The sequence below is a fragment of the Lynx canadensis genome, chromosome B2, assembly GCF_007474595.2.
Source record: "Lynx canadensis isolate LIC74 chromosome B2, mLynCan4.pri.v2, whole genome shotgun sequence".
Lineage (NCBI taxonomy): Eukaryota > Metazoa > Chordata > Mammalia > Carnivora > Felidae > Lynx > Lynx canadensis.
Window position 1 is genome coordinate 128,996,371 of NC_044307.1, and position 15,830 is coordinate 129,012,200.

General features: G+C 34.0%; 1 protein-coding gene across 3 annotated transcripts in view; it reads left to right on the forward strand.

The window, feature by feature from the left end:
* The window catches only part of ADGRG6 (adhesion G protein-coupled receptor G6), a 140,415-nt gene that overhangs the window by 74,643 nt on the left and 49,942 nt on the right, over positions 1-15,830 (forward strand). For 2 of the 3 annotated variants that reach the window (XM_030316474.1, XM_030316476.1), the window contains exons 5-8: positions 4,478-4,546; positions 6,784-6,867; positions 12,487-12,572; positions 15,237-15,289. In XM_030316474.1, the coding sequence (XP_030172334.1) occupies positions 4,478-4,546; positions 6,784-6,867; positions 12,487-12,572; positions 15,237-15,289 (292 nt within the window). The remainder of the gene's footprint in view (positions 1-4,477; positions 4,547-6,783; positions 6,868-12,486; positions 12,573-15,236; positions 15,290-15,830) is intronic. The other variant, XM_030316475.1, reaches the window with a different exon arrangement.

The window sequence follows — 15,830 nt, forward strand, 5'->3', positions numbered from 1 at the left end:
GTCCTCTTGACATTCCATGATGATGCAAACACCCCATTCCATGGATTCAGATATCCTGGGCTATGTTTCAGGAGTCATAACGGGAGAGGGAGTTTCCTGCTGCTCAGTCATCAGCTTTGGGAGTTGAAGAACCCAAGTCACTTATTAACTGACAGGAAATACCTGTCACAGAGATCATATCTAAGCTTGTTAGCTATGCAGAACTTCAACACATAAAAAAGTTTGCTCTATTAACATTTTAACCTTTCTTTCTTTCTTTTTATTTTTTTTTTCTGGAACATTTTGGCTTGCTCTTTATGGTAACTAATTTCCAAAAACTAATGATCAGTACAGTAACCAATGGGAAAATAGAATTTCATGCCTGACATTCCATTGGACTGACAATATCTGTTAAATATGACCTTTAATTCCAGAATCAACTTGCGGTAGAGGAATGAATAGATTTTCCAAAGGTCTATTGCCGAGTAAATTATAATGTGAAAAACGATGGTAAAATAGAACTGATTCCATCTAATGTTAAAACATTCAGTCATTTGTTTCAAATAGTAAATACCCTAGCCTTCATGTAATCAACGTATAATTAATTAATGTTTCAACAAGTTCAGAATTATACTTTTTTTGTTTTCCTACACTAGCCTCGTTGGGGAATTATACCTTAATTAAGAAATTTTCAGCAGGTCTTTTTTATTATTAACATAGTTAATCTTGTCAGCCTTTTCCAGAAGGAAATGCTTTATTTAGCAGTAATTCTTTTTCATTTTATAGCATCATTCTTTTTCTTAGAACAATTTTATTAAGCTTATTCAGTTTTATGACCTCTATGGATAGACGGTTTTCCTAGTGGACTCTTTAATTATAATGGCAAGTATTCGCCTGTGTTATGATTCAGTTTAGATACTGGCTAATGTCCATCACTTTTCACAAAGAACAGACAGTGCCTTCTATACCAGTTTTATTTATTTTACTGACGACTGCTCTTTCCTGAGGAGTGGTACAGTATAACTCTGTGAATAGTCCAAGTTCAAACCAACTACATTTAGTTAATAAGCATTTATTAACCACTTCCATTTATTAACTGCTTGTGGATGGAGAGATAAGACACAATTCTTAAGTACCCAACTTGGTTGTTATTCTTTTCTAGACATTTTTGGATTGGTACTGATTTTTCTTTTCACTTCCAGCATTTTGCGCTTAATTATCAAGGCTTCATCAACTCTTGGATTCCTACCCTTCCATTTTCAATTATTACGGTTCTGTCTTCCACAGCCATAAAATTCTGACTCATTGTTGGCTCCTTCCTTTTATCTCTAAAAAAAAAATTACTGAGTGTAGCATTTTTAGATAACTGAATTATTTTTTAAATAATAAAATAAAGATGAAATTACTTTATCTTTACAAAGGACTTTATTCTTTGAAGATGTCCAAACTCTTTATGAGCATAAATAGCTTCCAGAAATAATGTGTTGTAAATATATTTATGAAAATTTATAAAATTCTATTTAGTAATCCTGCAAAGAGGACTTGAAAGCAATTTTTTTTTCTCAATGTTGCAACTCACTGTGAGGATTTAGTGCTACTGTTATTTGGATTATCATTGTGTAGAATGTCAGATGAGCTGTTAGGTGTGCATCAGTCTTTTTTACCACAACTTGTGTAAATAGTGACTCCTTTCAAAGCGGCAGGATTTGGGAAGAACAACAGAGAGAGAAGAAAGATTAATAGCTTTGCAGCTTTTCAGTGATTACATTCCCCCCCTCCCAGGGAAATTTGGCTCTAAATGTTACAGTTAATATTAAGTAAATACCCTTAAAAACCTTTCTGGTATCCATAAACATCAGTGAACACACATAGGTCACATTTTGAAAATAATTCCTTGATACTAATTATATCATTATCCAGGAATGAGAATTGGTTCCTCTTCCTTAACAATCTGGCCTATAAATATGTCCACCTAGGAAAATTAATTGCGAGAATAACTTTTTTTATGCAGATGTGCTGAAAATGGAACCAGGTGGGAATAAAGAGTTTGTGTGCCCTTTTTATATTTTAGGTATTTGTTTACGTAATTTGGTATATTTGTAATGGAAGCTTTCATTTATCAGTGTAATTTCCTTTTGATTAAATTTGTCACTTGTACTTACACTATTTAGTCTTCAGATTTAATTTCTGTTGCCACAGTGAATTGTCATAAACCAGTGTTTATTGAGTGTTTTATAATACAGTATCAATTTGCTAAACTGTGAGTACCCAAAAAAGGACAACTGATCAGTTTAAATATTGAGAAATGTTACTTTTTCCCTGACAAGGACGTCACATACTGGAACTTGCTATCATACAGTGAAACTGAGGAAATGTTAAAGAAAATTGTTAAATATCTTGCTCTAAATCATAACTCTTCTGATTTTCTTTCCTCATTTCTACCCTGAGTCCTTCAATATACTGCAGTGGACGTGTAGTTAGCCTAGAAACTTCTTTCCCACAGCACTGTCTCCTTATCTTTCTTTGTCTTCCAGAGATACTGTATCAGTGTCAGAAGTGGCCTAAGGAACCTTTGACTGCCAGCATTGTGTGTAATCTGAGCAGCACAGGAACTCCATCCAAGGGTCTCTCTCTCTCTGTCTCTCTCTCTTATGTTGCAGTGGCTGACATTTTCTCATTTTGAGTTTTAAAGGTTTTTTAATTTTCAGAAGTTCCTCACTAAAATATAAGTACCTAACAGAGAAGTGAGACTCTTCAAGAAGGGGGGAGAAGTTGAGTGTGATAAGAAAGAATAGTGGACAGAAAATATTGATGGTAAAATCCTACCTGAATCCTGACTAAGGCAAGACTCAACTTCTGCCTCTTCACATGCCTTTTTCCATAGTCCATTTGTCTAAGTTTTCAATCTTTCAAACTCGCCCTCCCTGTCTCTGCTTCCTTTCATAGCCAACCTTCCTCTTTTTGCATTCACATCTCAAATGGCGGTCATTCGTTCTTCATTCCCACGCTACTGAAACTAATTCCTGTACAGCTACTACCAGAATTCCAATGTAAAGTTAAACGTCTTCTCGGTTTTGATCATTCTTGACCTTTCTAGTATACTTGACACAGCCACACCCTCTGTGAAACTTCTGTAAAACCACCTTCTACCAGAACTGGTTTTACTTCTCAAATTTAGAGCTCTTTTACTTTTTAAATAGTATGATACTTAAATATAGGAATGTCTATGATTCCATCAAATCTACACTCTAGCTTGAGTCATCCCAGACACGTCTGTAGATTCTGTGGCATAGTTTCTTGGCTAGACCTCCCAACAAAAATGTGTACACCTGCCCGCGTATCCAGATGTCACACAGGCACCTCATTTCTCATTACTGGACTTACTGTTCATTCCACCTCACCTAAGTTTTCTTTTAGTATTTCCTCTTTCCTTTTATGAGATCATTATGTACCAATTTCTCAAGCTGGAAACCAGAAAAATGTCCCCTAGTCTATCCCCTAGCCTTCTCCTCCAATTCGTTACCAAATGTTGTACATTCTATCTTCAGATGTCTTGTATCCATCACTTTCTTGCCATCCTCACTGTACTCAAGTCTGAATTATTAATATTGTTTATTATTATTGTATCTTCTCTTTTACCTGTCCATGGAGACTCAAAGGCAGTTTCAAATTTAAAATCTAATTTTCTTACTTAGTTTCCTTTCATAGTTTCCTTTAAGAAAGAATTCAAAATGTTATCAACCATTGATGATGCATCTAGAAATTTGTTCAGTAAAGCTTGAGTACCCATCTACTAGGTGTGTGGGATTCACCAATGGAAGACAGAGCCCCACCGTTCATGGGGCCAGCATTCTATAAGGCCCTCCACAAGTATCGGTTACCTATATATCTGATCATTCCTACTCTACTCCAGTAATGCCATATCACCCAGGTTCCCAGAACTTTTACTAGAAAATCAACTCTAAACTTCTTTCTTGCTGAGGATGTGTCAGTAAAAAAAAGTTTGAAATGAAAAGACACAGAGACCAATTTGAAGTCACAGAAGCATATTTCTGGGATTGCAAATAGCATACGCTGGTGCCTGTGAACCAGAAATATGCATTTTATGAATATTAATAATATCCAAATTCACTTTTGAAACTTAGCTTTGACGTTTATATTACTTTATTTATATGAATTTCTAAATCTATTCTATGAAAAGGCCCCGGACTTTTTACACAAACTCTAATGGGCAGGAGCACTTCTCTTCCTTTCATCTGTGAAGTGTCAATAAATGGAGTTACAGATTTTGAGGGAAATGTTGGTAACTTGATTTTACATTTGTGGAAATGAAGACCCAAAGATTGAGAGACTTTCTTGATGTTGGAGTGTTATTGCTGGACACTTCTAGGTCTGCTCCTATTATGCCAACCAGAAGATTCATGGATTTTTTTTTCTTGGATAATGCCATTAAATCCGAAATTTAGATAACTTGTGTCATCCTTTTGTATTGATCAAGGTTCCTACCTGATCCCACTCCCGGCCACAGAACTAGCCAACTGTGCAGATCTGGGGACCCTCTGCCAAGGTAGGGAGCCAGCGTTGTCCTCTGGACTCTGTGTCCTACTTGCTATTTTGGGTAATGTGTTTGAAGTTATTTTGATTATTATCTTAATTTTCACTTGAGAAGCCAAAGCCCAGCAAAACAGAAGAATTTCTGGCTGTGTCTTAGTTGTGTGGGTGCATAGTACATACACTGTGGAGAAAGAATGCATTCACACACTAGATGACCGTATTTCCATAAAGCATGAGGTTTTTTAAATGTGAATGATTATATGCTATTAAACAGGGATTTATTTCATTTTTTTCTCTTTTTATTTTCAAGATTATTGCAAAGGTCCGGTATAAATATAGTCACACACTATTTTGAAAAAAGTATTCATGTGCGACAAAGAAGGGGATAATTAAGTTAAATATTCAGTTAAGCTTATGACAAGATTATAAGGCAATTTATGGTGTATAATATAACTTAAATATTAAGATGAAAATACTTATATTAAACTAATATTAATATAATTTTATTATTATAATTCACATTGACTATATTATGGCCAGTATTCCAATTATATATTATTATTAGATAGTTGCATGCTAATAATATATAATTAAAGTCATGTAAGTTTTGAGATAATAATATAAATATTTTGCTTTAATTTTATCATTGCTCCTTCTAATTACTCATGACCCATTTCATCCATTTGTTCTATTAAATATTTCTTTATGACGTAGCATGTTCTATGTACCACATTAAGAATCATGACAGTGCCTTTGAAAAAGCTGGATCTCTTATTAAGAGAATCGGAGAATGATTCTCCGATTATAGAAGGGGTTATAGAAGGGCTTCGAAGTGGATCAAAACCTCAGCTCTCTTCTGTGGTTCTAGTGTAGGGGTAGATGTAATTCAGTATTAGCTTTGCTTCTTTTCTAATACATTATTTCTTGATATCATTACTGATGAATAACCTAGAAAAATAAAGTCATTTGAATGACCTATAAAAATAAAGTCATTGTGTGGTGTCCACAATCAGCATAGTTTTAAAATAGTTATATAAAATAGAAAGAAACATTAATTGTGCTTAGTTCAAGATCTGAAGGGTTTAAAATTTTTTTCTTTTAATCTGAGATGTCTATCGAACTGATTCCTGAGTCTCTGATGCTGGGCAGGAAAGCCCAGCATTTTCCCCCTCGTGTCCTAAGTGACCAAAAAGCATTTTCATAATCATTGATGTATTTTGCACTACGATAAATATAGTTGATTGTCCATTATTTTAAAAAATAAATTCTTAAGCATTATTTATTATTTTGAAATGGAAAATCATTTTAGTTAAGGATGTATATTTTGAGTCAAAGAATTTAGCTTTCAGAAGGTAGTCATAATCACTTAAACGTTTTTAAATTTAAGTAATTGTAAATTGAGATATATAAGAAATGGTCATTGTACATACAAATGTACATCTAATACAAGCATACTCCTAAGATAAACTAATATTGTTTTACTACATATATAACTCTTTGAGTCTCTTAGAAAGCTATTAAAGCACTACATAAAGGTTTAATCTTGGAAGTTTTAATAGTATAAAAAGCATAGCTATGACATAATTCCTTGAAAATGGCCTCCCTGTAAGGCTTTTCCTTATGAAATTCATTTTATCTGTCAATGTTTAGTAGAGTTACTGAGATCTGTAAATGGTTGATTCTATACATTATATTCCATATAGTCTATACATTTCATTCTCTTTGTTTTGTTTACATTTATCTTCTCAAGGAGATATACATTTTCTTCTGAGACTTTAGTTCTCTAGCCTCAGCATATCAGGAAGAGTAACTTAGTTTAGAAAGCTGACAGGTGAGGTGCAGACTGCCTTCTGCGACCTTCTTTTTTTCTTTTCTTTTTTTTTTTTTTTTTAATACAAACTTAGGAAATCGAGTTCTAGAAAGATTGAATTAGTAAACCACTACGTGGTCATTAACCTGTTAATGGCAGACCTCGGTCTAGAACCTCGACGTTCTTTCTCCTGTTCCTTTGTGCCAACTCCAGACTCCTGTGCATTCTAATACCAAAGGCCATATGAAGTGATTCTTAATGTGCCATAGGAAGCATTGCTTCATTTTACGCATTATAACCCTAGAGTCTGTTGTAGTTAGTAGCAAGAAATGGTTCCTATTCCTCCTCTATATATTTTCAAGCATTAATTATAGAGTGCTCGTCCATATTAACTGTCATTGCTCCTTGCAAAATTACATCTCTCTCATCTTTATTACCAGCTACTGTAGACTCTCCTAGTACTACACCACCCACTGTCACCACTAACATGCCTGTTACTAATAGAATCGATAAACAAAGGAATGGTAAGAAATCATTACCTTTTATATTTGTAGTATGTCTGATGTGATAACAAATTGTATTCTAAGAGTGGGGATACCTAAGCGTCAAACAAAATTTCTGTTTGTGGAATAATTGGGAACATTTGTACATTTGTAAGGTTAGTAAAATAAATCGATGTCCCTTGAATCCCTTGAATTCCTTTTTCTAATGACCAGTGGAATGACCACATTTCCAGTACTACTCTCATGCACTTTTCGCTAACATTGCTGTCAAAGGAAGCTCTAAGAGAAAGGCACTTAATTAAAAGGAATTAATTTGCTTTATGTGAAATATCTGAAAAAATATTCATGGTATTTTGTCAGACTATTCCCTTCATGAAACCAGTTTTTTAAGGAACTTTATGATTTCAAAAAAACTAATGCTGGTGATGTAATTTCTCACTGAAATCAACTTTTATGTTTAAGCGTTAGTGACATTTAGATCAATTTATATGGTAATACGTTGCTGTCTGTTTTTATTTGTTGAAGAATAATGGTTAGAATGTGATTGCGTATCAACTAAGTCCATTTTTGGCTGACAAAATTTCAGTTAAGTGCCAATACTTCTTGACTTTTTTTCCATATATACTTCACTATATATATTATTTGTAATTTGCAAATATGGCAGTTAATAGGATATAAGATACGAGCAGGGAAAATGCCAGGTAACTTGAATTATTATTTAGTCTGCTACCTATATGGACCACATAGCCTTTTGGTAATTCGGAGTAAATGATTTAAGTTTCTTCTAGAAAAGAGAAATTCCAATCAGGTGACCACAGCATTGCCTTGAATACAGTAATATTCTCAAATATGAGCTATTAGAAACAAAGGAATTTTCTCAACCCCAATCATTTCACTTGTGAGGCCAAAACATCTGCAGTATATCACCAAGGACAAAAACCCAGAGAAAAGAAACCCACATAGTTCATTTTTTCTTTGGCTTCGGGGGTTATACCAACTTCCTCTGTAAGGACATTTAAATTGGAAGTATGGAATATTTTACATGAAACATAGATCTAAATTTCACTACAGTTATAAAGACATCGATTCAGGGAAGTGTTTATGGTTATTCTGGTAGTTACACCAAGGAGATTTATGATGGGGCAGACATTCCAGCAACCCCCAGGAAAAAGCAGCAACAGCTGAAGTTTCCAGTGCATATTTCACATGGACTCCAGCCAGTAGATGGGAATATTATAATTCTAACTAAGTATTTCGCTCTTTGTACGAACATACAAAGAGCCTCTGTGGCATTCTCCCTCCAGGACTGGCACGTCCTCTACTGCCCAAGAACGTTTATATGATGCTTCAGAGTCCTTGACTTTGGTAGAGTGGAGCTGTATTCACTCAGTCATGTCATTTCTGACATTCTTGAAGAGAGCCTTGTTCAGCCGTCTCTCTCTGCGTCATAACCTTCAATGGGGTTTCAACAAAGCGAGCAAATGTTAGAATCAGTTAAAATGGTTTGACTTGACTACATTAGAGGGAAAAACCTAATTTAGATGATTCTTGATAAAAAACGCAGTCCTAGCATTTAAAAATATTCAAAAGTCATCATGTGGTAGAAATATTCTCAAAATCACGTCCTCCAATCTGTGTACCATCTGAACAATTTTTACCATATATTTAGCCACCTATACTATTGATTTAATAGGTTTTGTTCCTAAATTGACTCACATTTTTACTTAAGCATTTGTGTTTATTTGGGAAAATTGATATTGCTGTTGTAAAACTGTTGTAAAATAGAAATGAAAAATGAAAATGAATATAATGAAAATATTATTAAATTCTCTCCATCTCCTATTGTTTTCTTGTATCTCTACACCTTCACTACGCCTTCACTATCTTTTTAAAAAGGGAGAGTAACAAAGTGTTAGAGGCAGACTGTAATCTAATTAATATTTTTTCTTTGATGTAGTCAAGTTAGAAATAATTGGAAAGAGAATTACTTGTTCACCTTGTGAATAAATGGAACTTAAGGTCATGTCTAAATCATTCACATACTGTCAGCAACTCCAGATACACTTCTCTTATTCCTCGGGAAATGGATTCAGTAAACATTCTCAGGCTTATCATGATCAGATATATTAGAGAATCCTATTTTGTTGACTGTAAGAAAGATAGGTACAGCTATCAAATTTGTCATCTATCGTACCCAATCCTTTAAACTCCAGACTATCGAAGAGTTTTGCTGAGTCTACCAATGATGATATGCTGGTGTAGGGGGTGGACAGGGATCGAGATTGACAGACAGACTTCTTCAGTGTATCGATGAAATGCGTTTTCCTAGACTTTGTGAAATGTTCCTATGTAAAGTTCCTTTTGTTATTTTCAAAAGGACTTTTATCTGATACCTCAGACTGTATACTAGGAAAATCTTTAAGTTACTTTTCATAAACAGATATTTCAGTCTGTAACGGATAACCGAGGTATTCCCACAAATAATTTTTTTGTGCCTTTTACATTACATTCTTAAGGAAAGCTCTTGAGTCGGTTATTATTTGCATACCAAATCTTATTTTCTGTGCTTGAAGCATCACTCCAGTGCCCCTGGATATTAAATTTTGTGGGGTCAACACAAGTAACCCAAGCAAGGAACTAACTCTGTTAGTCCTTATTATTGTTCAAAAAAAGCCTAGCTTACAAGTATTCATTGTACCACTGCTTCTAGTTTCTTAACATAAATTTACTCTCTGGGTGGATGTATGGACCAGACAATCATTCTAGCTTTACATTCTTGTTATCTAAAGAAATCGTGTGTATAGGATGAGCAGGACTCCAGTCTTCTTGTAAATGCTACTTATGTGTTATAATTGCCTCATCACTGGTCCAAAGACATCATTTTGACTCTAAAATAACATTTGGTTTATATTTTAACATCTGTCTTTTCAAATAAATATTTTAAAATCTGCCTTTCAAACCTATACTTCACACCCTTCAATATAGAATAAAGTAGTCTTGTTTCTATATCTTTTAAGAAACTCTGAAAAGGGTGTTAAGGACCAAAAAAATGATTAAGTGGAGAAAGACCTATAGACAGCAATACCATTTTGATGCCACGTCTGTAATGATAAGCAATGATTTCTGCTTTGAAGTCCTGCATGGATGAAAGAGTTATCTAATTGGAAAATGGATATACTCTTAAATACTTTCCCCCCCCCCAAGAAATGTCTATCATGAATTCTTCTGGCTTGGATGCCATTAGTAGGATAATACATACAGCTTTTGAAGTCTCTGGAATATATGAAAATTTGTAATAAGCTTTTCTAATGAGACACTGTGAGAGTTGTTACATCTATAGAGGACCACTTGACCTCTAGAATGACATGGGAAAGCCTGCCTTAGTGTGTCTTAATTGTGTATTTTCTGCAATGGCAATGCTTAAGCCAATTATTTTGCTGCAAACCAAAACCCTTCTTACCAGTTCTTTGGTGGACATTTTATCTAGTGTTGACAGTCCACTCCTGGGCATTTCTCATGTTTAGTTGTTGACTGTGTTATTCGGAAATTTTAAGTAAGTTTAACAAGTAGACTCCCTTGAGTATATGGATACTTCATTCCAAGGCTTCTGAAAAGAAATGACTTTGAAAGTGATCTATAACACAGGAGAATCTGTAACACAAGATGTTAGGTTGTTTTCTGTGTTCACATATTTTATTTGCTGTAAGCAATATAACTCTAGGGAGAGTACTATATTCATAAATTCATTTAGATTATCTCTGATATTGGAGGTCTTTCTCCTTTATAAATAACAGCAAATTGAAAAATGAGGCAGCAGATATCTAAAATTTAAATAAAAACATCTTAAATGTTTCCAAAACATTTCAGAAATCTCAGTGATTAAAAATAATGATTTTTAGTATTTTGCAGTATTTTCCTGAGAGGGAAAGAATACTGGTCTTAAACACATGCTTTACGTCTCCATCTAGTGGTGGCTTTTCGGCTACTCTGCTGGCACAAGTGAACATTCCCAGAATTGTCCTTAGGATCCTGGAATAACTCTGGGACCTCTGCAATTTGAATTTCTTCTTTCAGAATATCCATAATTTTATATGATGAGACATACAGTCTGAATGGGTTTTGTTAATCTGAATTATTATCATTTGTTTTGAATATATTCCTCTAAGTATTTTAAATTCAGAATATTTTTAGAGGAACATAAAATCAACTTCATTAAAATACCTGAAGAGTTTTAGAAGCTGAAATAACCTAGTCTGCATAAGTTAAACCCACTTGTCCTTGGACTTGTACCAATTTCATGTATTTAGACTATTACCTCTGGGAGCGGCAAAAGTTTTAGTATGAGATTCTGACCCCATACTGGAAAAACATTCCTTTGGTAGTGGGACTGGAATTTGCATTTTGGTAGATATGGGGATTTCCAGAGGCAGAGTTTTATGTATTTTCTACTGACTTTCCAAATTTTTCATTAAATCTATTCCCCAACAGTATTTAAATTATATACTTTCTACATTTTCTATGCATACTTTCCTGAAGAGTTACCAAAATATAAGCATGAAGAAAGATGATTGACAAAATAATGGAGAATCAATTCGTTTCTATATATAACCTAACATATTTTAAAATGATATTTTTTTCATTAGCTATTTATAGTAAGGTATCCTATAACACACATCTAGAGAGATTCAGCAAACCTTGGGTGGTGACTTTGATTTGCATTTACAAAAAAAAATACATCAGACTACTTTAAAGATCCCCAAAAGAAAAAAGCAGAACCTTCTTCTCACATAAAGTTTTCTTTTTAAAGCAACTTAGTCCAGTTAAAATTCTATCTGCAAATATTCTTTCTTCCCTCCCCCCTTTATTTTGATACAAGCGACTATATTTATGGAATTTTGATGAAAAATCTGGTGAATGACTTAGAAGTAAACGCTGTGGGGGGTGGGGTGGAGAATAAGGAGCAGAGGGCAACAAATATGTGTGTATCTGTTCTTTTTCAAGCTAACTTCTGCCCATCATCCCACTTAAGTTTTCACCCCCCAAACCCTGTCATTCTTTATAAGGTACAAAAAAAATGATAATTTCTTATTACATGAGATCAAATTGTACATGAGAAAGTCATGAAAAAATTAGAGTAAATATCCAAAATCTATAGAATTAAAGAAACATATATAGGTGACAATGTAGGAGAAATGGGTTATTTCTCAGAATAAACTAATTGATAACTCTTGCTAAGCAGTTGCAAAGGTCAATGAGCATTAAGTCAAAATATCTCAACTTTTCTGTACCTGTGTAGAAAGTGGTTTTTTGTTTTTTGTTTTTTTTTTTTAGTTTTTTCTTAATCGAAGTGTAGTTGACACACAATGTTAGTTTCAGGTATTCCACAAGTCTGTGTGTGATGCTGTGCTCACTGAAAGTGTAGCTACCATCTATCAACACACAACACTATTACAATACTATTGATGGTATTTTCTATACTGTACCTTTTATTACTGTGACTTATTCCATAACTAGAAGCCTGTTTCTCCAACAGAAGTCATTTCTTTTACATTGTGTGAAATTGTGTGATTGTATATTTAAATTGATAATTGTAGGACTATAAAAGATAATTAACGACTAAATCCTATTTCCAATGGACAGATGGAATTATCTTTAGAATTTCCATAGTGATTCAAAACATCCTTCATCACCCTGAGGTTAAAGTACAGAACAAGGTGGCAGAATGGGTAAGTGAACTTATATAATTTCTTTTGTGATTTGAAACCTTTAACCTCTGGAAACCTGCAAAGGAATCTACTGTCTGGGTTATTGAGTCCGTAGATCATACTGAAACACAGACACTGTTCCTTATGCTTACTATGAATAGACATAGAAGTAAGGTGTATGCTGATGCATAGTGAGGGAGTGACATTTGAATCAAGGACAAGCCTCATAGATGTTTAATGTCTAAATAAGGAAAGTACCACACAAATAGAAATATATTTTGATAGTTATTTTTATTGACTATTATATCCCTACGTTTTCAGCATAGCTTTTAAAAAGTAGATTCTATATTTTTTATTTAATTGTTTGAATGTTTGATTCATAAACCAAAAAGTATAACAAAATATATCGTGAAAGTACTCTGACCATCTTTGTAGCTCATCTCCCTGGAGACCAACCCATCTGCTTAGAAGTCATTGTTAATTTTTCTTGTTTGTTCCCCCGCCCTGAATTTCTTTGTGCATATAAAAGAAAACAAGGCTATATATTCTTGGGGTATCCGGGTGGCTCAGTTGGTTAACTGTCCGACTTTGGCTCAGGTCATGATCTCATAGTTCATGAATTCGAGCCCTGTATCAGTCTCTGTGCTGATAGCACAGCAGAGCCTGCTTTGGATCCTCTGTTTCCCCTCTCTCTCTCTGCCCCTCCCCCCTCTTAAAAATAAATAAACATTTTTTAAAAGGACTATAGATTTGTATTTTTCCTCCTGTTTTTCACTAAGAGCATATCTTACATATCATTGTACTTATTTTTGTAATTGCCAGGTTTCCATCAAAGTACACAGAGACCTTCCTTATCTAAGTTTTCTTTTTATTCTTTTTTAAAGGTGCATAGTATTCCATTATGTGACTGTCTGGTCATTTAAGTCTTCTGTTTTTGTTTTTGTTTTTGTTTTTTTTTAATCTATCTTTATTTTTGAGAGAGAGAGACAGAGTGAGCAGGGGAGGAGGAGAGAGAGAGGGAGACACAGAATCCGAAGCAGGCTCCAGGCCCTGAGCTGTCAGCACAGAGCCCCATGCAGGGCTCGAACTCACAAACCATGAGATCATGACCTGAGCTGAAGTCAGAGGCTCAACCGACTGAGCCACCCAGGCACCCCTTAAGTCTTCTGTTGAGGGAGATTTAGGTTATGCTAATTTATTTAATCAGTATTCTATTAATGAAAATTTTGGTAATTTCCAATTTAAAAAAATCAGCATTTTATTTTATTTTCCTTATAGATACCACCTATCGTTTTTTAATTTTCATCTCCAAAACAAAAATTTTGTTTTCCATAGGCTTCTATTTTTTCTATTTTATTTTCTATCTATAGTATACAGTGGGACTTTGTACTGCTTTATATACAGCACTACTACAGTTCACACAGTTTTTGTGATTGAAGTCACTCGAGTATACATTTTGAAGAAAAATGGGTTTTCTTATGCTGAAGCCTGGCAAATATGCTGTTCATAGCAAAACAAGGCTAAATACGTTGAGAGGTAGTGGTGACTGTCTAATCTATCTATCTGTCAATCATCTATCTATCATCTATCTATCATCTGTCTATCTATCTATCTAAAGAATAACTGATATGACAAAACAGTCTTATTTTGAAGAGTCCATCATAAGAAAAGCCTTATTTTGAATATGCTTTAAAACAAGATGACCACAGGAAACAATAGTGTGTAATTAAAAATTCTGTTACAAACTTGAGGGGAGGAGTGAAATTGTCTAATAATGACAAATGCTGCTGTTGACTTTTTGGACTGGCATATTAAAGCCAGTAACAAATTGAAACACTAGGATATATGTATCATTTCTAAATGGAGAGCAGCTTTCCTAAAAATCCCTCTGGAGGTGATACACAAATAGGAAGATCTCATATCAGTAAAGAAATCCCATTTGTGATTGTATTGGACAATGTAATTGTTACTTATATTGAGAAGAATCTGTTCCTTCTTTAAAAAGTCTGATGCTCAGACCCATGAGGCTGTTAAATAGCCACACAATAATAAACATAGTTCCCAATAATATTGAACTCATTTTGTTTTTTTTAAAGGTTTGTATTGTTAATTTGTAATTATTCTTACTAATATCCTTATGAGATGATAGTTACTAGAAAAGGATGTGTTACTGCTACAGTGTTTGTTGAATGAGGAATACGAAGGCGTTTATTGTGCTAATCCTCCTATGTACCCTCTTACAACTGTGTAGTGTTCAGTCTGTGGGCTAATTTGAAGAATCATTATAGTGGAGCCCATTATAATACAGGCTAGAGAGGAAAGTATACTGTTTCCAGACAGACTTGGGATTTAGTCTGGGATCTGCTACCTCTTAGTTGAGGACATTGGGCAAGCTATTTCTCTCCATGAAGCTCAGTTTCTTCATAAATAAGGGTGAAGGAGTAGATAATACCTATCTCATTAGTTGTTGTGAGATCGAAGAAATAACCTTTGCAAAGTTCTTGGCATATAATGATCCAGTAACTGTTATCTTCACCTTTCTTTCACTCTGGCTCTCTGGGATTTTCCCAGGGCATTATTCCAATAACAGCTTATCTTTTGGGAGGGAAGAAACTCGATTCAGATTTTTTTTTTTTTTTTTAGAAAGTATTATCAAAGCTCACTCTTTCCCATTGTATTTTTCAGCTCAATTTAACCTTCCAAAATTGGAACTACACTGTTTACGTGGTCAATATCAGGTAATGACAGAATTAATTATTTAAGAAATAAAAAGTAATTTATTTACTTATTTATTTAAGTAAATAAAAAGTCTCATTTAACGCTATGCTCTCTCTCTCTGGTTATACCCCACACACAGAGCACAAGTACACACATACACACATGCACCATATTTATAATCTTTCTAAAACAACTCTATATTTTTTTATTTCTGTGCACAAAAATCTTTAGGGCTGTAGCAATTGGTTTTAATTTTTTGATCATGGATCCCAACCTTTAAAAAAAAATTATATGTATTCCCAAAATATGTTTGCGATTTCAAATAAATTTGTGTGTGTGCATTACTTAGCCAGTATATGTTATAATATACCATAAATTAAAAGAAGATAATCACATATACATAGAAGTCCTGTTAGTTTCATCTCACACCCCAGTGGACCATCTGTAGCACCCCAATTTGGAGACTGTTTTTCTGTTAGATGAGATATCTATAGTCTGCACCTAGCTTTTCAAAAATATCTTTTACTATTATTTTTAAATACTATAACTGCCTAGGAAATA